General features: G+C 43.5%; 1 protein-coding gene across 2 annotated transcripts; it reads right to left on the bottom strand.

The window, feature by feature from the left end:
* Positions 1 to 380: 380 nt before the first annotated feature.
* Positions 381 to 20920, bottom strand: zzz3 (zinc finger, ZZ-type containing 3). 2 transcript variants are annotated; one of them, XM_086085568.1, is made up of 12 exons: positions 20640 to 20920; positions 11543 to 13229; positions 7955 to 8093; positions 6992 to 7139; positions 6806 to 6918; positions 6612 to 6683; positions 6430 to 6531; positions 3834 to 3929; positions 3585 to 3743; positions 3315 to 3461; positions 2661 to 2761; positions 381 to 1361 (listed from the first exon to the last, which is right to left on the bottom strand). In XM_086085568.1, exons 2-12 carry the CDS (start codon positions 13162 to 13164, stop codon positions 1217 to 1219), a joined length of 2844 nt encoding a protein of 947 aa, XP_085941694.1. In that variant the 5' UTR covers positions 13165 to 13229; positions 20640 to 20920; the 3' UTR covers positions 381 to 1216. The 2 variants fall into 2 exon arrangements, with proteins under 2 accessions (XP_085941694.1, XP_085941779.1); XM_086085653.1 differs by lacking the exon at positions 20640 to 20920 and adding an exon at positions 20323 to 20617.
* Positions 20921 to 21746: the final 826 nt, after the last annotated feature.

Consider the following 21746-nt stretch of genomic DNA (forward strand, 5'->3'; position numbering starts at 1 on the left):
AAACAAGTCAATTCAATTGTGATAAAACAAAAAACATTTAAAGCAGATTAAATCAAAATGTGGTAAAATATTGGAGCGTGTTAAACTATGCCATAATTAAATATTTTAAAATGCCATAATTAAAAGCAACAAATTTAAATGTCAAACGCTACATTAAAACCATGACATTTATTTGTGACGCAAGACGAAGACAAACGTTTTGCAACGTTTGTTGCGACATTCGGAGATTCCCAAAATCCTAAAAGTGCGAAAGCAGTGAAGCGAAACGATTGTACTCACCCGTTGAAGACATCCAGCGAGATTCGCTCGACTTGCACAGTTTCTACTTATCAAAATCAAGTCGTCTGTCAATAAGAACAATGAATGGGGGAAAATATTTTCACATACTTTTATTTCCACGCTTCTCCTCTAGCATTTTTTGTACATTATTAATTTTTTTGTTTTTTTACATAAGAACAGACTTGTTATACACAGATATTGAAGCAGGAGGGGGGGGGGGGGGGGGGGTTCCGGGGGGGCTGAAAGGTGAGAACGGTGTCGAGTCAAGCACAAACAAGACCAATGTGTGCGCGTGTGAGTGTGTGTGTACTTTTGTGTGTGCGTGTCTGTGTGTATAAAAGTGTGGCGGCACCGAGCACCACCTCAAATCATTTTTTTTCTTTTTTTCTTAAATAGGTTAATAAAAATACAATCTTATTTCATGGACTTCAACCAAAAGATGACCGACAAAACAATGTTTTTTTTCTTTGTTTTGCATGGTTTTAAATGGCACACACACAACAACTAGCGCCAACTACTGGTCACCATAAACACTTCACGTGATCCATGGCGGCAAACACTGACGGGTGAGAGAGGGGGAGGGGGGGTAAAAAAGAAAAACGCTGCGTCGGCGTTTGAAATGTGGCGGCACGACAAACCGCCACTCGCCGCGTGGGAATGTTGCCTTCACAATTCATTTTTTGATATCGTCTTTAAAAGATCCATGATTGACCTTGCTGAGGCGGCGGCACACCGACTTGGCCGCCCCCCAGCGGCGGCGGCGCTCTGCTCGCCCCCCCCCCACCTGCCGCCGTTCCGACATGGCGGCGGGATCAAGCTTGGGCGATGGAGCCATGCACACTGGAGAGAAGGGAGAGAGAGAGGGAAAGAAAGAGAAAGAGAGAGAGAGAGCAAACGAGTGCGTGTGGTGGAGCTACGGGCGCCTGCCGCTCGTCTGTCATCTGTTGGCCGGGAAGTAATTGGGGTCCAGGTAGTTGTAGCTGGTGCTCTGTGGCAGGCGGTAGTCGCGGTCCAGCAAAGTCTCGGGCTGGCAAACGGGCTCCAGGTGGTGGTTAGGCTTGTGGGTCTCCGTCTTGAACAAGCTGCAACGCGGAAAGGAAAAAAGAAATCTTATGTTCGAAATTGCAGACCGTTAGAAAATGATAGTCACACTGTTATGAGGCTAAAGAAGCTTTTTACAATCGTTTTTCCAAGAAAAAAAGATCAGTCTGATCTTTTTTTCTTGCATTTGTCCCTCAAAGTCATATTTAGAAAATACTTTTTTCAAGTTGTTTCAGTGATTAAAAAAAAAAAAAACTAATTTTATGAGAATTATTTTAAGTTCCTATTTTTCAAGAAAAAGCAATAGACCCAGACCTCAAAGAAATCTGATTCAGATTTCTTTGAGGTCTGGGTGGGGTGGGGCGGTTATTTTTACCTCAACTTTATTTATTTAGCCTTTTCACAACAGCTGCAGCTATAAGGAAGCACTTAGAAAAAACACAGAGAAAAGTCATACACTTATGACACATTCACAATAAAGTTGCTCTTGTGAGAGCCGGCAGATTTTCACTGTAAAAAAAATCCAGATTCTTTTTTTTTTACTCGTGATGGTGAGCGCCCTCTAGTGGCCATTTTATGATCAGGAACTAGAAATGTAATTTTATGCAATTTTAAAGAGGTGGTATTGAATTTAAATTATATTTTTTCCTAAACAGTAATTTTTGAGAAGAAAATATGTCATAGTTAAGACATGAAATCATAATCCAAAAGATACTTTACAAGAATAAAGTTGCATTTGTCCCTCAAAGTCATATTTAGAAAAGTATTTTTTCAAGTTGTTTCAGTGATTTAAAAAAAAAAACTAATTTTGTGAGAAGTATTTTAAGTTCCTATTTTTCAAGAAAAAGCAATAGTTACGAGTAGAAAGTATTTTTTTATGGGGGAAAAAGGAAGTAGGGTGAGAATAAAGTATTTTTCTTGGTCATATTTTGAGAAAACCCATTTGATGGACTTTTTTCTAATGCAAGAAAAATAACTAACAACAGAATATTTTTTGTATTTTTCAAGACAAAAGTCAAAGTTACCTTTGTAGTAAGTATTTAAGTTGTAATTTGTCAATAATTAATTGGTCTTTTTTTTATAGGGGAAAAAAATTGCAGAGATGAAAATGTTCATTTTACGAGTCAAAGTGAGAGAAATTATATCAGAGGAGCAAAGTTAGTAAAGTTTCATACTATTATGAAATTGTCAGATTAACGCTTTTTCAGTCCTCACTGTGAAAAGGGCTCTACCAAAAAAATAAAAAATAATAAATAAAATGTACTTATTTACTTTGTGTGTTACCATGTACATAGTGGAGTGTATCTCGTGTGTGCGTGTAATCACGTCTGTTGACTGACCAGTCTGCGCAGTTGGCGCAGAAATCCACGGCGTTGTCCTGCGGACAATCTTGACAATGCCACCGCACGCCCTGGATGGGTTCCATGCCGCACACATCACACTTCACACACAAACACGCAACATGTGAGTGACACCCTTTTAACTCATTTGCTCCCAAAAACATATTAATAAGTTCTATTTTAAATATTAATAGTGTCCCAAAAACGTATTTATACGTTTTTTATGATAGAGCAGAAGGCTTTGCTGCAGCCTCTGAGCTGAAGAGAATGCTTGAAGCAATGGTAGTTATTACAAAAACGGCCATCGGGTGGCAGCAGAGTATAAGAGATCAACCAGGGCCATGTTAAAAAAAGGCAGTTTTCCCCAGTGTTTTAAACAGATTTGTGAGTAATGATAAAACGTTGCTGTATTCTTATGCTAATTGCTGCAAAGCGTTAACAGAAAGAAATATACTTTTTTTTCCTGATGAAAGAAGACATTCCAATCTTTCTTTTGGTAGGTTCCATGTTTTTATAGCACTGAGAAGACAATAATCTGTGGGCCTTGGAAAATCAGTCAAACTCCAGCAAAGTAGCCGGGAGCAAAGGGGGTTGCTTCAGTGAAAATGGCTGCGAGTGAATGAGTTGAGGTGGAATGTTGCCAACGCGCATCACCTTGTATCCCAAGTGCTGCACGGCCGCTTTGTCCTCACGGAGCTCGTGAAGTTTTTGTTTCTTCAGACGCTTGAGCTCCAGCAGCTCTTTGTACTCGGGAAGGTTACGCAACTCCGCGGGGATGACGTCGTCGTCGTCGTCGTCGTCCTGGAAGCAACAAACAAGAGATGATTGTCACGTCAACTGTCCGCAGTAACAAAAATTGGGGGAAATAAACAAATTACGACTTTGCTATGCTAGTATTTTTTCAAGGTCCATACGTAGACCGACCGAGTCGTCGTCGGCGGGGTCGTGCATGGCGCCGAAGAACGCCGCCCGCTCGTCGTCGTCTTCGTCGTCGTCCATGTAGACGGGGGGCTCGTAGGAGGTGAGGAAGGTGGAGGGCCGGGAGAGATGCTTGTTGAGGTGGTGCTGCCTCTTGCTGCTTGCCTGATCATCAAACAACAACAAGCATGCGCTACTTTAGTCTCTCTTTTCTTTTTCTTTTTTACACTAGATGGCGCCAAAGCGTTTGTGTACCTTTTTAGTGTACATGTACAGGTTGGGGGTTCTTCCAGGCACGGGGATTCCAGCTTTTGTCAGTTTGATGAAGTACTTCTGCACCCTGCTGGCAACCTGAAGCCATGACAACAAAGATCACAGGCGGGAATCAGCATTAATACCGTGAAAAACAACATATTCAATGCTGCAATATTCACTCAAAATGTGCATCAGAAGCCTCACAAAACTTCCATTTAGAGCTAAAAAATTCTAATATTTATCATTTAAAAAAATATTCATTTTAATTCATCAATTTTTCAGTCACAAGATGCATGACTGGCAGCACAACACTGACTTAATTAAATTTGGGGGGAAAACGTAATATAGATGAAATGTTTTCATTATTAAGGGTTAGGGTTATGTTCAATATTTATTATATTTAGTTAACTACATTTTAATTATTAAAATAACCAAAGTTCTAGTCAACATAGGCCACAAAAAATGCTGTTCTTGAAAAAAATTTTTTTTATTAACAATTACATTATCTTTAATTTCAGTCACATAAAAACCTCCATTAAGTCTTAAATATTTTTTTAATGTGCATGTAATAGGTACAATTTAAAAAATAATTAAATTGAAGTTTTATTTTTTTAAATTTTTAATTAACAGATTTTCATGTTTTTATTATAATTTGTATCATTTTAATCACTTAACCATTTTATGGTCAAAATATGAATCAGAAGTTACACAAAAATCACTTTTTATTAAAAAAACTTATTTATTTAAAAACGGATTTATAAAAAAGATACATGTATATGGACTCAATAAAATATGCTGTTTTTAATCAGTGATAAACTAATCTTTTAAAATATTAAATGTATAGTTTAGTCAAGGAGGAGAGAGTGTATGGAGGTAAATTTGGTGCAAAACTAACTTGTGCAAAAAATGTGTACCTGTAGAAAAAAGTCTAAATTTGTATCTGTAAAAGTCGTGATTTGTATCTGTAAAAAAAATGTGTGCCTGTAAAAAAAAAAATTGTGTCTGTAAAAGAAATGTGTACCTGTAAAAAAAAAAATTGTGTCTGTAAAATAAATTTGTACCTGTAAAAAGAAAAATGTGTATGTGTAAAACAAATTAGTATCTGTAAAAACAAATTTGTACCTGTAAAAGTCATGATTTGTATCTGTACAAAAAAAAATTTGTACCTGTACAAAAACTATAAATTTGTATTTGTAAAAGTTGTGATTTGTACCTGTAGAAATGACAACTTGTAGTCAAAGAAGTCGCCACTAGGAGTCACAAGTGGGTTTTCTGCTGCTGTCCAGTGACGTGAGTTTTGCCCCATTTATCTCGCTACAAAAGGTGCAAAACTGATTCGTACTTGTAGAGCGCCGTGATTTGTACTTGTAAAGAAGGGGGCGGGCTCTGGTGTAATGAAGGGTTGTTTTGACCAATCAAGTGAGAAGGATTTGAGCGGATTGGAGCGCAACCTCATTGGTTTAGCGAACGACGGTGGCGGGACTCGCGGAAGGATACAAGCAGGACACATCGTCGCCAACCAACATACATATTAAGAATACTTCTTAATATGTATGTTGAGGAAGAATACTTCAGTATTCTTAATATGTATGTTGAGGAAGAATACTTCAGTCGACTGAAGTATTCTTAATATGTATGTTGGTTGGCGACGATGTGTCCTGCTTGTATCCTTCCGCGAGTCCCGCCACCGTCGTTCGCTAAACCAATGAGGTTGCGCTCCAATCCGCTCAAATCCTTCTCACTTGATTGGTCAAAACAACCCTTCATTCACCAGAGCCCGCCCCCTTCTTTACAAGTACAAATCACGGCGCTCTACAAGTACAAATTAGTTTTGCTCCATTTGTAGCGCGAGAAATGGGGCAAAACTCACGTCACTGAACAGCAGCAGAAAAAACACTTGTGACTCCTAGTGGCGACTTCTTTGACTACAAGTTGTCATTTCTACAGGTACAAATCGCAACTTTTACAGATACAAATTTATACTTTTAATACAGGTACGAATTTTTTTTTGTACAGATACAAATCATGACTTTTACAGGTACAAATTTGTTTTTACAGATACTAATTTGTTTTACACATACACATTTTTTTTTTACAGGTACAAATTTCTTTTACAGACACAAAATTTTTTTTTACAGGCACACATTTTTTTTACAGATACAAATCACGACTTTTACAGATACAAATTTAGACTTTTTTCTACAGGTACAAATTTTTTGCACAAGTTAGTTTTGCACCAAATTTACCTCCATAAGAGTGAGTGTTTGTTTTTTGTGTGCGTATAAAGCACGTTGAGTTGTTCCTTTACATGATAAGGTGCTATATAAATAAAGTTGACTTGACTCGTCTATCAATATATTTTTATTAGGTGTAATCAATTAACTCAACTTTAAGTCAAATTGAGCAGAAGCACCCAAAAACATCCCCCTTTTTTTTTTTTTACGTAACTGTTTATACTATATCACTGGCATCATGCAGAAACCTCATATGTCCAAATTGTAAATCTTTTTTTATTTTTTATTTTATTCAAATGACGAATCAAACTCGTGTTGAAATGGCTTGAAAATGGAGAACACTTCTCAAATATTTCCGTTACCTGTTTGGCTGTCCGGTTGCCCAACCCGTCTGCGATTTTCTGCCACCTTTTGGACTCCACTTCCTCCGGAGGGAACTTGACCAGGAGCTGCTCCAGTTTCTTCTATCGGGTCGGAACGCAACACGTGGTCACGGGCAACGCGTCTGGCATGCCGCTGTGTTCATAGATGTGCTTTTGATTACCTGCTCCTCCGCCGTCCACAGCTGGTTGAAGGTGTCGGGCTTGCTGGAGTGACAAAGCCGACCCCGGATCATCTGGAGACGCAAATGCAGACGGTTAGCGGGGATGTTAGACGGCAGACGCGTTGGCGACAATGAAGTCAGTTGCAATGACCGGCGACATGCGAACGAGCCGTGTGATGGAAATTGAGTCGCACCTGCGTCTGACTGCCATTCTCTGGGGCGTCACTAGTGGGCAGTGACGAGTACAAGGTGGCGCTTTCGCACTCCTTCTTGGGCTCCGCGGGACTGTTCGGTCGGACCGGCAAACCTGAATGGGGGTGGGGCAATGAAAACAGATTCAAGCACGTGAACTGGCAGCCATTTTGGACCCGCTGCCACACCTTTGTCAAAGATGAGCTTGAGCCGTCTGGTTTTCCGCTTCTTGTCGCAGAACTCCCTCTGGAAATCCCCGAGGCCGGAGGTGTACTGCTCCCACGCCAAGTCCGGGAGTTGAACGACACGCTGGGGGCACGGCAGGCCCAGGTTCACCTGGCAAAGGTCACCGAACAGCGACATTAGCATTTAAAGCACGGCTGGCCGACGTTGCCTGAAAATGAAATCTCTCATTTGACATTTTCCAGATTTTCCCCTACTTTAGTGTCAGTCAATGTAAATGAAACTGACATTATTCAAAAGCAAGTTTCTTTTTTTTGTTTTGTTCTCCCATTCCGGGACGTTTTATTTCTCCGGATACCAAACAAGCTTTGAAGTGTTTTCAGCATGCATTCATTTGCATCTATTTTCACAGAAATCCAGCGACAGCGTGTTAAAGTTCAAATAATACACATGCCGTCCAAATAAGTGATTCCTCTTGGAAAAATTGCCATTTCGTAACACAAGCAAGTTGGTTCCGTGTACATACCGTGAAAGGAAGGAGGGCTCTTCGCCTTTTCAATCTTGAAATAAAGTCCCTATGTTGAGTATGTGTCAGCTAAAGACAATCATATTAAGGTTGGTGGTTGTACACTCTGCTGTAAAAATGTAATTTAGCTCGTGGGGGGGGGGTCAAATTTGAATAAACAGCACGGTACATTCAAGCTTACAAAGATTTATGTAAGCAGAGCTGCGACTAATGCAAGAAGTCACTGACTTTTGTCAGTACATATGTACTTATATTTTACGTTATAATGTATTAATAAACAATGTACATAAACGTTAAGTTAAAAAAATGACAGTATTAACATTTAAATAGGTCAAGTAAAAAAAGACCGATTTTATTTTATATTATGTACCGTACATAATAAATGCACTGCATGATTTCTTCTTTCAAAAAACAAATTTGTGAGGCGGCATATTTGGGTTACCCTCTTCTGCAGCTGCTCCACAAAGCCGATGGGGTCGGCCAGGGCTTCTCTTTGGTGCCGCGCCAACGTCTCCAGGTCCAGGATGGCCTGCGTGCGCTGGGCCTCCAGAACGCCGATGGTCTGCAGCAACCTCTGGTAACTGACACGGAGGGAAAAACGATCATTGGAATGACTCCATTCCGGCGCACGCGTCACCAGCGATCAGCAGCGTGGCGCGTCAAACGCAGCGGCTCGCGGCGGCGTAAAGAGTTTGACATTTTGTGGGGGGGGCGCGAGAAAGACGAAGTGAGCGGGACTGACTCAGAGGCTTGGCTATGCGTCCATCTGGTTTAACAGGACGTGGCAGGGTCTCGCAATACGACCCGCGCTGGCCAGTGGGAGGCGGCGAAGAGCCACAGAAAACGCAAAGCAGCAGCAGAAGCAAGGCTAGCTATTAGCTTAAAGCAGGGGTTCTCAACCTTGGTCCTCGGGTACCCCTGTTTTCCACGTCTCCCACAACAACACGCGCGTTTCAAACCATCAGCTAATCAGCACGCTGTGCATGAAGCCTGATAACGATCCTCAGCTGTGTTGGCTGGGGAGACATGGAAGACGAGCGGGATGGGGGTACCTCGAGGACCGGGGTTGAGAAACAGCGGCGTAACGCATCGTTATGCTGCTACGGGCAGCATTTCTATTGGGTTTGGACTAACGAGGCTATGCGACATGTTGTTCCTCCATCTTGTTAGCGGCCCATGATTTTTTAAATAACGCAATAAAACGACACATAACAAGACAAACCTTATGACACAGTTGGCCATTTTCTAAGCACTAAAAATTTAGCTAAAAATTTTATTACACTATGGCTACAAATACAACAGAAATCACGTAACAACCATAAAACTGTGTCCTCAATGCCGACATAACTCGAATTCGTACACACATCGGAATGCGCTGTATTCTATTACAGTACATTTAATGGGAAGCACTTTAAGGGCAAAAAAAATAAAACAATCAAATGACCAAAAAAGTACAGCACGAACAGAACGTGGCTTCTTGTGCCGCGTGGCCGCATATTAAAAATTCATCTAAAGCTCAAAACCTCGTATGGTGAGACTATCGGAAACCAAGGACCGCCTGTATGTCGTTTCTTGTGTAATAATAATTCAGAGTCGGTGATATTGCACCACAACTATTCACCTTGAATTGACGAGCAACTTCAGCAAAAATGTGGAACCGAATACGAACACGTTGTGCGGCACGAGGCGCTCGCTTCCCGCCACACTGGCTGTTTTTCAAGTAAATATTTACTGCAATTTTGACGATACTACTTTTAAGTTTCATTTCCACACTGCAGTAGGAACAGAACTGCAGTAAAGCCCGTCAAAATGAACTCCACTATTCTGTATCTGAATGCATTCTTCTAAACCGTTACACGTACAGACGTTTCCGTCACGCTTCCTTTAAATGACTCCTGGCTTGCATTGATCCATCTTTGTGGGCTCCATTGAAACCTTGTCGCGGAAACTCGATCCCGTTACTTTGCCGCGGGCGCGAGCGGTGAAATCGGAGTCCCGCCAGAGATGAATTTGAAACGTCCGCCAATGCGAGAGCGAGACGTCGGCCGATCGCATTTCAGTTTCAGTCTGCGCTTCCTCCTGCTGCGGCGGCGGCGACGACGCCTCGCGAATCAGCTTCCGACGCGAGACAAATAAACGGAAACATTCAAACAAAAAGTTGCTCAAGGTTGAATAATGAAATAAACAAACCTATTTTTTGTCCCCTCTCTGTTAAAGTCTGGCCTCTTCATACGACAAGTAGTTCAATATTATTGAAGCTATATTTTACACTCGGTACGAGCATAAACTCCAGGAATGGCTGCAAAACGCCGCTCGCCGTCAGTAACATCTTAACTTCTCCCAGGGGACAAATTCGGAGTCGTAGTTTTAAAGTTTGTTTGCTTTTTTTATACTAAAGCAACATGATTCAAGTACAGGAATAGCGACAAAACATACCTATTTGTCTTCATAGGATGAGTAGTTTTACTTCTAGTTTTATTTTACACCAAAGCGAGATGAATTCCAACAACAAAAGGAAAACGCCACTCAAGTGACAGCATTGCTATGCCAGGGTTCCGACAGCGTCAGTTAAGTGGAGAACCCACGGGGTCAAATTTGGCCCCTAGAAATTCTGCTACTCAAATAACAAAGACCTTTTTTTTTCTTTCTTTTTTTTACAAATTGAACTTCAAAAGCCCAGAGTGCCACTTCTGACCCCTGCATGGGGTCATCGAGTGGCTGAATATTGCACTTACATGAGCCAGAGTGCTGACAAGATGGCGGCAACATGCCAATTTTGTTGAGCTGGAAATCAATCCAAACAAAACCATCAGATGGTAAAAGTCTGTTTTTTTGGTTCATCTATTTCATATCATGTTGCAGAATGCCTAGGAACATGTTTTATATATATATATATTTTGATAAATTAGCAACTCTGAGCTAGTTAAAAAAAAAAAGGGTTAAAATTGAAAAAACATATTTTGGTGTTCAGTGAACTTATAGCAGTCCTTTAATGTATAATTCATAATTTTCCAAAGAAGAAAAGGGTTCTTGGGTTGTCCAGGGTTAAGACTTGTTAATCTGAAATTACATTTAAGACCAACGTCGCAATTTTCCAGCTTGTCCAAAGTTACTACAGTACATAAATGACGCGCTTCTGCTCAAAGCACATCGCTGTTGCTTTTACGATTGTGACAGCGTGATGTTATGTTTTATTTTATTTTAAGTATTTTAATTTGGGGATTTGACTCTATTTACAGTCATAAAATCCTACTTATCATGTCTTAACATTTGGGACTTTTAAAAGATTGCTATAACATATTTTCATGGCAATTAAAGCCTTGGCTGGCCCAATGCCTTTTAAGGATCCGCAGCAACCCTCCAAGCAAACTCATCCCCTCTCAGTTACTGTCAGGTGTCTTCTTAGGCAAGTCCTTTTACTTTACAGACGTACCTTGACTTACAAGTGCACCAATTTACAAAATATCAGAAGTTGCAGCAGGCCATCGCTCGGTCCGTTTTTTTGCTTGGTGTTGCTACCAAGCTTTTCATACCACACCGCTCGATGGAAGCGGCCAATTGGCCACAACAACCATCCCGAATCGGACAATAATTTCAGATACGGCTAAATTAAGTTACAAACGTAACAAATACAATTTGTAAGTCAAGGTACTGCTGTATTCGAAGCTTTATTTTATAGCAGATTTTGTGATCCCTGCCGCGGACTGATTCAATGGCAGTGGGACGCCGGCACTTCTCTGCGGCCTGGGACCAAATGACCCCCCATTCAACTCTTAGCCTGCAACTGATTACAGACCAAATAGCAAGGGAGCGGACTGCATTCCATTTGAGAGGTTCCGCGGTATTACGTCGCATTATTTAAATTTTTACCGGCGACAAATCCCATTAAAATCAAGAGTGCAGCGGGATTATTTGCCAGCACAGGCGGGCATAAAGGAAACAGTGAGAAGATTAGGGTAAGCTACACGAGTGAGGCGGCAAGGGGAGGTTGTCGGGGGAACGAAATCCCGCCAAAGCGCCTCGCACGTACTCTTTGTTATGCTTGAGAGCCAGGTGGTCGGATTCAAAGTAATACACGTCCGGCTCCTCCTCTTCCTCCTCCTCCTCCTCCTCCGTGGTGTGACTGCACACCACTTCCTTGCCGACGTCCCCGGCTCCCAAGGGGCCACCGTCGTCGCAGCCCGTCTCGTTCCCGGGCTCTGCGCAGGTGGTCTCGTCGCCGTCGCCAGCGGGACGCAAAGAGTCCGAAGGAGCCGGAAAGTCCTCGTCCGTCCCTTCCGCCGCCTCCCCGTCCTCCTTCAGTGGGCCGTTGTCTCCGGGCGGAGAGCAAGCCTTGGCGGAGGGCGCCTTGCGGGGCGAAGTCCGCAGGGTGTACCTGTGTTCATAGAGCTCGGCAAAAGACGGGGGCGTGCACCCGGGCTCGGTGGGCGACGGGGTCGGCGCCAGCGGGGGCGTCGTTTCTCCTGAGTTGCTGTTGTAGGCGGCGGGGGAAGGCGAGGCGGCGGCGGCGGCGTCCGGCACCGGCGTGAGTGGGCGACCGTTACCTTCGCACTCGCTGTCCATCACCTGCTCCTCGCCGGCCAGACAAAGGGGGTCGCCCACCACGTCCACCTCCACGTCCTCCACTTCCTGCTCTCTGGCCACCACCAGCTCAGGGGGCGGATCCTCCGGAGGGGCCGGGGAGAATGGCGCAGGCGCAGGCGGATGCCCCGAGGCGACGACCTCGGCGTGCGCCGGGCTAGAGTTTGTACAAGGCACCGTGGGGTGGGGCGAGGGGGGCGGCGCCCCGGCCTGGCCGCCGTTGAGCAGCGGCGGGCAGCCGGTGGCAGAGGCAGGACTCGAAGATTGTTCGGCGAGGGCGCCGTGGTCGTCCGCTGCATCGTCCCCGAGCCCGTTGGAGGCTTTGTGAGTGTTGGGGCGGTGCGGCGCCCCATCACACTCCACCCGGCCATCTTTGGCCAGCTCGCCTTCCTCTTCCCCGAGGACAGGCGAGTCGGGAGCTAGGTTCGAGTTCCGGGTGGGAATGTCTTCACAAGTTTTGCCCTCGCAAGGTTCGGGAACGGAGACGGGACTCTGGGGGCTCCCCGCGTCCTCCTCGCGTTCCTGACATTCCCCGGCTCGGGAACACCGCTTGGCCCTTTTGATGAAAGGAGGGGCATCCCGCACCCCGTTCCCTTTATCGCAATGTTCCGCCTTCTCGGGGCCAACGTCTTTTTCCAGACACGTGCCGCTCCGTTTGCGGGGGCCGACCGACCGATCGGCTATCGGAGAACTATTACAGTCCTTTGAATCATTTAACCGTTCCTCCAACGAGACCTGCCGCTCGCAGTCCTGCACCGATTGATTGTCAGCATCCTCTTTAACTTCCTGCTTGGTCTTCTCCTTCTTAGTGTCCGGCTTGGGGTCCGGCTTGGACTCCTGCTTGTCCTCCTTCTTGGACCCGTGCTTGATGTCCTGTTTCGACACCTGCCTGGAGTCCTGCCGGGACTCCTGCCTCTTCTTGGGCGAGCGGGCCCGAGGCAGCGGAGACACGGACGTCTCCTCCGGCTGGGCGATGCTGCGGTTCCTGAGGGTGCGGCCGCAAAAGTTCTCGTCCAATCCATTGAGCCCCACCGATGACCTTGTGACGCGCGAGGACCGGGACGCGGCCATACTACGGCGGGCGCCTACAACCTCCTCATCCTGGTGCGCTGTCCACTGCGGCGGAACGCGGGCACCTGCGAAGACACACGTCGCTGTAGTCAATGTAAAACTGTACACTTCAGGAGGGCACCAATGTGCCCGCCTGTGCCTTTTACACAGACATGCATTACTCGGAAAAGGTTTGAGATATTCGGCTGCTGGGTGAAATTTCAGGATTAACCTCTCGTGCGCTAGAACTTGTGAACTTAAATGTACCTTTCAGGCAAGTTTACCGCAAAATTGGGCTTGAGAGGCACAACAGTGGAGCCTCCATAAATTCAACTGCAGTTGCTTTCACTGGCCACCGAAGCCAATATTTTCCTGGCGCGGCGTCCTGCGTGTAAGGCACCAGTGCAGGTAGGAGTGGTACAAGTTAACGCATGACATTGACGGCTTTCCGTGTCGCGCCAGAGGAGTAACCGAGCTAGAATGCGGATTGCGCGCAAGGTGCTGTGGCCAGAGAGTCGTTGATCCCGAGACTCGCTGTCCAAATCCCTTTTGTGGTTAAACAATTGTTTCAAACACAACAGGAATAAGTGTCACACTTACACAAGTTCCTTTTGCACAGAGACGCGTGGAATATTTGGAGCACCACAGACGATAAGAGGAGAGCCGTCCATTTGCAACCTCGTTCAAACTTTTTTCCACATTTTCCTGGATCGTTGTTCCGTGCGTGATGATTTCATTGGACAGAAATTGATATTGCGTTATTAAATGTTTGGGGACACGCGTATTGCAAGGATTATTTTTGTCTCTTTGGGGTCGCCATCCTCACGTTTTTACTGTATTGTTGACTATGTTTACATGCAGTCAAATAACCCTTTCAAAATATTGGCAATATTCTTGTTTTCGAAAGGCCATGTAAAAAATAAAAACTGAATAAGACCCCTTTTCAAACCCGAATATTCGGTCCTATAAATGAAATTGGGGTAGCATCTTTGAAAGAACACCTGTTTTGTGTTCTGCGCATGCGCTAAACCAGTGGTGTCAAACATACGGCCTGCGGGCTGGATTGGACCCGCAAAGGGGTTTAATCCGGCCCACGGGACGATTTTGTAAAGTGAATTTTTTTTTTTTAATGTCGGACCAATTAATCTGCCGGCCAAAATCAAAGCATAAATTTGTAATTTCATTAGCAGTCCTCAGATGAGCAATGCAACTTGTACACGGAATCATCCTGGATGTCATTATTTTATACACAACCTAAAGTTACGGTTTGTTAAAAAAATAAAATAAAATCATAGAGCAACAAAAACGTGTTAAATACGACAAATTCAATTACTGGTACCACAAATACATGACAAGGATTAACGTCCTTATAACGTCATTAACTGCGCCACACAATGCATGCTGGGAACAATATATATTTAACACATCCGGAACTCAGACAGGCGAAGTGTTGCCGCGTTCCATTTGCATTTGTATTAATTTTTGGGGGAACAATAAGATTACAGTTGAGCTCTGTAATTTAGGGCTGACCCACAAATAGCGAAAGCGTATAATTGACGGCAATTCTTTTTAAGTTATACACCATTATTTCACTGATCCGGCCCAAATTGCAACCCCTGAGCCAATGTGAGTTTGACACGGTCCAATCGCAAAGAATCTTGGTCTTTTGAGTACGGGAAATACTTTTATGTGCGGCTGCCACCTTACGTTGCCACTCGCCAAGCGAGCCTAACTTGAATTCATTCATTTATTCACATTATTTTCGGTCTCTACAGCGAACAACAAATGCAGCGTCACGCTTTTGTAGCGAGAAGGAAACAAACGACTTCATTAGTGTGGCGAGTGACGTGAAAATAATTTGTTGATTCTTTTATGACCGCAGAAAGTTAAAAGCGGAAATTACGTCTATTTGAGTAATGATGCGGTCTGCGTGTTGCGGTTTCGATTGGGTTACATACGACGCTCGCGCAGATAAACGGGTTATCCCAAATGTTCCCGAAACCGCCATTTTGACCTTAACCCAAATATCGGCTGCGTGTCAACGTAGCCTGCGACTTTGAGCGTGTTTGACTTCAAAAGGCGATGCTCGCCCTGGTGAGTGACGTGGGCGTCAGCGAGCGCGAGAATGGCAGTTGGCCGGCTGTCAAGCGGCTAACCCGTTAGCCAGTCTGCACGTTGAGCGATTCGCCATGAGCGCAGCTTGTGTACGAATGTGCTCAATACGTGTTTGTTTTCTTTTGTTTATTCAATCAAGTGATTGAAAGCGGACTCGCTTGCTGTGTCTATCCTTGACCACTTCGAACTAGCAATGGTGGGCTGAATAAAAAAATGAGCTTACATGGAACGGTTGCCTGGCGATCGCAGTCCCTTTCCCGCGATATACGCTTGATCCCAAACGTGAGATATTCGGACGCGACTGCTTTCAACAAAACGCCGTGTGAGAAGCGTGTCGGGCTAATCCCGCTAATGAATCCAAAGAGCGCAATAAAAAAAAAAAAGTGCAGGTCATTCTAAAGTCAAATTCAGTCCTTTTAATGGCGTCCTTTGCAGTCATAAAAAGAGTTTAAAAGGAGCGCATCAATTAGCGCCGCGGCGACGGACACATCCTTTAAATGTGCTGCGATCAGTCAAAACACGCTCAAATGACCGTGAAGTCAAGAAGACACGTTGAAGCAGAGAAGACAAAAGCGCCGTTCCGTTACTTTTGCGCAGCATCAAGTGACTGTCAGGTTCGAGATAGCTGGAGATGATCTTTTATTTTGGTTAAGATTTTTATTTCCAGTTTATGTTCCCCTAATGTTTGGACTCACTTTTGGTGGGAAAAGAGCATTTTGATTTGGATGGTTCTGCAAGCAGTATCGTGCGCTTAAGTCTGTTTGTGGTGTTTGTGTTTTCATTCTGAAAGGGTTCTGCTTCCCGTTTTTGTTCCTTTGATGGGACTCTCAATCAGAGCCAGTATTTTTTTGTTTTGTTCATACACTAATTTGATTGAGGTCTTCTGCAATTGTTTTTATGCATTGGAGTGCATCTTGAATGTTTGTCCTGTTCCTACTTTTATTTTTGGTCGGTTTATTCTACAGCGGAACCTCGAGTTACAGTCTTAATTGGTTCTATGATCCCATTTGTGAATTAAAAGGTTCATCATTCGAGGCAATATTTACCACCGAAATTTACTTCTTTTTTTTTTTAATTAGTTATCAGTTACAAATAAATATAATGCATTATAGAAATAAGTGAAAACACTAGGGGTGTTAAAAAAAATCGATTCGGCAAAATATCGCGATATTACAGCACACAATTCTCGTTTCGATTCATATGCAGCCGGATCGATTTTTAAAGATCAATTTTTGATGGAAATATTCAACAAAATGTCTTACTTGGGATTAGGTTTCACACTTTAAGCATGGAAGAATGTGATATTAATGGAACATTAAGCCTTAATATTTTATTTCAGTGCTGTTCAAACATGAAACTGATTCTAACCTGTTTGTTAAATACAGCGGCTCACAGTTATAAGCCTGAAGTACATTTCCATACAAATCTTACAGTGTACATGTTTACTGATAAGTCATTTCTAAAATTTTGCTCAAATAAAATCACAATAATTGACTTATCAATTCGTATCAAATCGCAAGGTACGAGGCAATTCACACCCCTAGAACACACACTATAATAAATAACGAAAACCATAGCAGCAAAATGTACCCAATTTTTATCTAACTCGGGGCGGCCATTTTGCCACTTGGTGTCTACTGAAAATTATATCACAAAGCATAATGGCTCAGCTCGCAAACGTCACATGACCAAATCCAGAAAACAGGTGATTGCTTACTTTACACCTTCAGGCACAGTGATGTCATTGTCAGTCGACACTAAGTGGCAGTACAAAACAAAATGGTTGACCCCTGAGAGGGATCAAATAAAATAAAAAGAAATTTTGGGACTCCACTTCCCCTTAACTCATTCACTGCCATTGACGGCCAAAAAATGTTTGAACTATTTTTATTAGATTAACAAGAGTATGAAAACCTAGAATTTTTTTATTGTACTGTACATTTAGAACAGATATAAAATTTATGATTAACCGTGAGTTAACTACTGAAGTCCTGCAATTAATCACAATTTAAAAAATTAACCGCCTGAGGCGGGAAAAAAATGATTATTGTATAAGTTAACTCACAATTAATCACAATTTTTATATCTGTTCTAAATGTACAATTAAAAAAATTATAGGTTTTCATACTCTTGTTAACAAAAGTGGGAAAAAATGTGAAACTAATCAAAATAGTTCAAATGAATTTTTGACGTCTACAACCGTCAATGGCAGTAAATGAGTTAAATGGTTTCACGGTTGCTCATGAATCAAATAACAACCAATCACAGTTCAGCTTCATAAAACAGGCGAGCCATGATTGGTCATTACCTGACCCCCAGAGCAACTGTGACAAGTGGCAAAATGGCCGCTCCTTAAGAACGGGTGGATGTTGCCGCTTCATTTAAATTCCACGCAATGTAATAATCATAATTATGCCGTGTTTGGCCTCGCGGGGCACATACAGCATATTTTAAAAAGACATTTTTGAGTTAACTTCCACTTTAAGTTTGTATCTTCTGTGACGGGTGCTGTGCATTTATTTGGGCTTCATGACTTCGAGGGGAAGCTGTCGATTGCTACGTTGTCTTTTTAGGCTTGTGCTAGCGACTTGAAATCAAAGTCTCGTGTGTTCTTTACGTGCGCAAACACAAACATTTGACAACATTTATCCCCCCCCTACCACAAGTGTTTTTAACATTTTATTTTTTTTACTTGCCTGTTAAGAATGTTCGTGTTGGAGAAAACACGACCTGCAGCGTCAATAAAGGTTTAACGTGCTCGTGCGCGCGTTACTCGCACTCGGCCGACGCCGGCTGCTGAGGCGGCCAACTTGACGCATCCATGCATAAAACAGGATGGGAGTAAAGAAGGCGAAAGGAGCGAGCGCTCTGCATTCAATGCAACAACAAATTAATGAGGCGCGCTCATTAGCTCCCCTCGGTAGGAAAAAAAAACAAATCCGACAACACCGATCAGCTCGGTTGAACAACTAACATATCGTTGCCGCTTAGCTCATAGCAGCAGGGGTAATTAGCTAACACACTAGCAAACGCTGCCTTCAGGTGCACGATATAAATAACGTCGTGTTGAAGACTTGCACGGAGTGGAATGTTTTACGAGATGCAGTAGCGCGACGCCGCTATTTTATTTTTATATTTTGAAGCTAAATCGTAACCGAATTAGACACGGTGGCCGAGCATGACAGTGAACTAGGATTGGACCGCACATTGTATATGCAAACAAGCTAGCAACAATGAAAATGAAGGGCAACATCCTGAGAATTACTCACATCGGGAAACGTTCAGGGTCAATTCCGATGGTGCCGTTTATACACCAATTGTTGACGGCTTTTGCAGGCATTATCGATGCATTGATGTTCCTCGTGGAATAACGTCTGTCTTTTTCATTTGATTGTTTTCTATTTATGGCCTACAAGTTCTTTTTCCACACTTTGGTATTTACTTTAATTATGATGACTTTATTACAATGTAGTGTAGATTAGTGATAAGACTGCGGCAATGTATGACGTTGGCACAAATTCGGTACCGGTGGCCGCCATAGGATGGGAACGCCATCGTAAACTGAAGAAACCTTGCTGACTGTTCCACAAGGATGGAAACCGATGAGAATGTTCTGTTGGCCAGCCATTTCATGGCTGGAGAATTAGCCACTGTGATGCATAGCGACAGGGTTGATCAAGGTGCTTCTGATTACTGCATTTTGTTACCGTTTGTTTAATTTTCATTGCAGGCAGTAGGCAACGCTCAGTTCGCGACGACCAATGAGGTGCTGTCGAGTAACTGTACTGTACGCTACTTCTTTTTATTTTTATTTTTTATAAATACACCATCTCCTGAACCTGTAATAAATGGACCGCGATGTGGTGAGGGACAACTGTATTTATTATAATTCTTAATTACTGTATGGCATGGGGTTACATCGAATGCATAAGAATAGAACAATGTAACAACATAATTTGATGTCCGCAGTCATTCCATTTTTTTTATTTATTTTTTTTACTTTTGCCTCTTAAAACCCCAGCGGTAAATGTCTTGGCAGCAATCTGGATTTGCAACGTTAGCCGCCACCGTATTGTTAGCTTCACAAAAAACACACATGGAAAAGCCAAAGAAAAAGCAAAACTCAGAGCTAATCCCATCACACACACCATAGATTTTAGTAAGACCTTCTAACTGCCATTTTTCTTCCAGATGAAATCACAGCAAATTCTGAATTGAGCTCTATTTCTTACTGGCCGCTTTGCATAAGCCCTTAAACTATTATATATAAACACTGACAAATTCAACAGTGTGTCAGTGCCTCATAAAACAAAACTCAACTAGGGAAAACACAGTCAGTGATTATGTTAGGAATTTGGTGCAATTTAAGAGTGAAGATGCCCCATACTTACATCGTATTCACTTTAAAAACATGCTCAGCCGGCTTGGACGTGGCGTTAAAGCGCTAGCATCTACAATCTCGTCCAAAAATGACAAAAACATGTCATTTAGGGTCGTTTTAAAGGCGGCAATGTGCACAATTATGCGTGAGCATACATGTACATATACACCTGCCAAACAAGCCAAGAGCGGTGGCTAAAGACAGCTAGCTGGCAATTAAAGTATTTTTCTGTCCTAAATTTAAAACCCACTGTGCTCGTTACTTTTTGTGACTACTTTGGTCTCCACGTAGTAGTGGGAACACTTCCACTGGGGCCTAGTTTCAACGTGACATCCACGAAATAGCGTTGCGAGCATCCCAGGTAAAGGGGCTCGGATCCCCGCATCCTTGCTCGGCGTGTGCCGGGCGGCACCGGTTGCTACTCGACCGAACACCAACAGTACAAGGCGGAAGTATAGTCCGGTGAGTTAAATATTTCAATAAACGGACTTATAATACGCACAGGTGTGGTTTTAGATCAACAAGCCAACCCGGGGGCGGTGGGCGAACTCAGCGTTAGCGGTAACTTCGCTGCTAAAACGCCGCTTTGGTTAGCCCTTTAATCGGGCTAACTCCCAGTTAGTCCGCGGCTAAACACGGCACGCTAGCGAGCCATTACCGGCCGAAATGAGTAGAGAGGCTACCTAGAGAGACTCCGGCGTTGCAGGGGGGTTCCACGTTAATCCATTCGACTCGACAGGCGTCTCCGCTAGGCTAGTCGAGTTGATGAAACCGGCAGGGGAGAATCGTGGCAGTCTGCCTGTAGCTAAAGCGTTAGCCAGCCTAGCTTAGCCGATTGTTCCGCTCTCAACTTTGCCGTTTAATTGGCAAACGGCGCCGGTGCCGCACAAACAGTCGCCAGCAATTGTGTCGCTTCTCCTCCGGCAGCAGACAGTCGAACCTCTCTCCGTGGCCCGGCGACGCGCTCACGCAGCCCCCAAAAAAAGAATGTAGCACGTACCTCACTTCCGCACGCTCGCTGCACGCTCGCTCGCAGCCATGTTTTCACAGTACAGCCGAGCGCTCCGACTCGGGTGTGCGAGCACATTGAGGCGAGGGCGACATTCGTGCGCCGCGCTCGGCGACATGTTTGCCTTCTCATGGCCTGGAAATAGCGGCGAATCCACGGTAAATGTGGGCCAGGAGCATGAATTCGATTTTGTGCTTGATTAGTAAATTCATTAGCAGGGAAACACGTTCACATTCGGCCCATTTGGTTTCCCTTGGTAGGGCACTTGGCAGGAACTGGTTTTGAGCAACTTTTTGTGAACAAAGGACTTTGATTTGGATATTCTTCCTCTGTGCATCCGTGTCGATGCTTTTATTTTGAGAGGTTTCTACTTCCCATTGTCGTTCCCTTAACAGGATTCGCAGAAGAAACTGGTTTTGACCAACTTTTTGTGAACATACCATTTTGACTTGATCTTCTGCGACTGGTTTGATGCATTTCAGTCCGTTGGTGCTATTACAACTTTTATTTTGGCATATTTTTAACTTCCTGTTTCGGTTCACACACATCCTGTTCTGACCATCAATTTTCTCAACACTGGTGATCGATGCTCATTTGAATCGTTCAGTCGGTGCTATTCGTGACCGTACTCAATTTTGAACAGCTTTTTGTCAACTAAGGATTGTAGTTCAAAATGTACTCAACTGGCGTCACGAGTCTGATTCGATCGGTTTGTGCTGTTATGCTTTTACTTTGGTAAGTTTGGTACAAAGGCAAAAGGAAATAGAAACCGACTGATTTTATTTTGGTAGGTTTCAACCTCCTGTTGCCTGTGTCCCCCATGCCATCATCAGCTGAGCAACTTTATGCAAAGGACTGATTTGGATGGAGTGCATTTGTTAACACTGGCAGAGCCTTTAGTTTGGTAGGGTTCTATTTCCTGTTTTGTTCAGTTGTTGCAAACAAAACACTTCCATTCCTTGAGTCCATATGTTTGTGCTGTTACTCTTTTATTTTGTTAGGTCTCTTCTTCTGATATGGATTCCTGTGATGGGACTCAAAGCGGGATAAGATTTTTGGCCAACTTTTCACAAAACAAAATATTTTGATTTCGATCTT

Source organism: Leptonotus elevatus, chromosome 1 (genome assembly GCF_054856555.1).
Source record: "Leptonotus elevatus isolate MCC_2025b chromosome 1, RoL_Lele_1.0, whole genome shotgun sequence".
Lineage (NCBI taxonomy): Eukaryota > Metazoa > Chordata > Actinopteri > Syngnathiformes > Syngnathidae > Leptonotus > Leptonotus elevatus.

Excerpts from the sequence above, each read along its gene's own strand:
- zzz3 (XM_086085568.1), bottom strand. The coding sequence starts at position 13,164 with ATGGCCGCGTCCCGGTCCTCGCGCGTCACAAGGTCATCGGTGGGGCTC. Across the intron at positions 3,462-3,584 it reads ACCCCGCCGACGACGACTCG|GACGACGACGACGACGACGA; the intron begins GTCGGTCTACGT and ends TGTTGCTTCCAG. Across the intron at positions 2,762-3,314 it reads TGCAGCACTTGGGATACAAG|TGTGATGTGTGCGGCATGGA; the intron begins GTGATGCGCGTT and ends TTGTGTGTGAAG.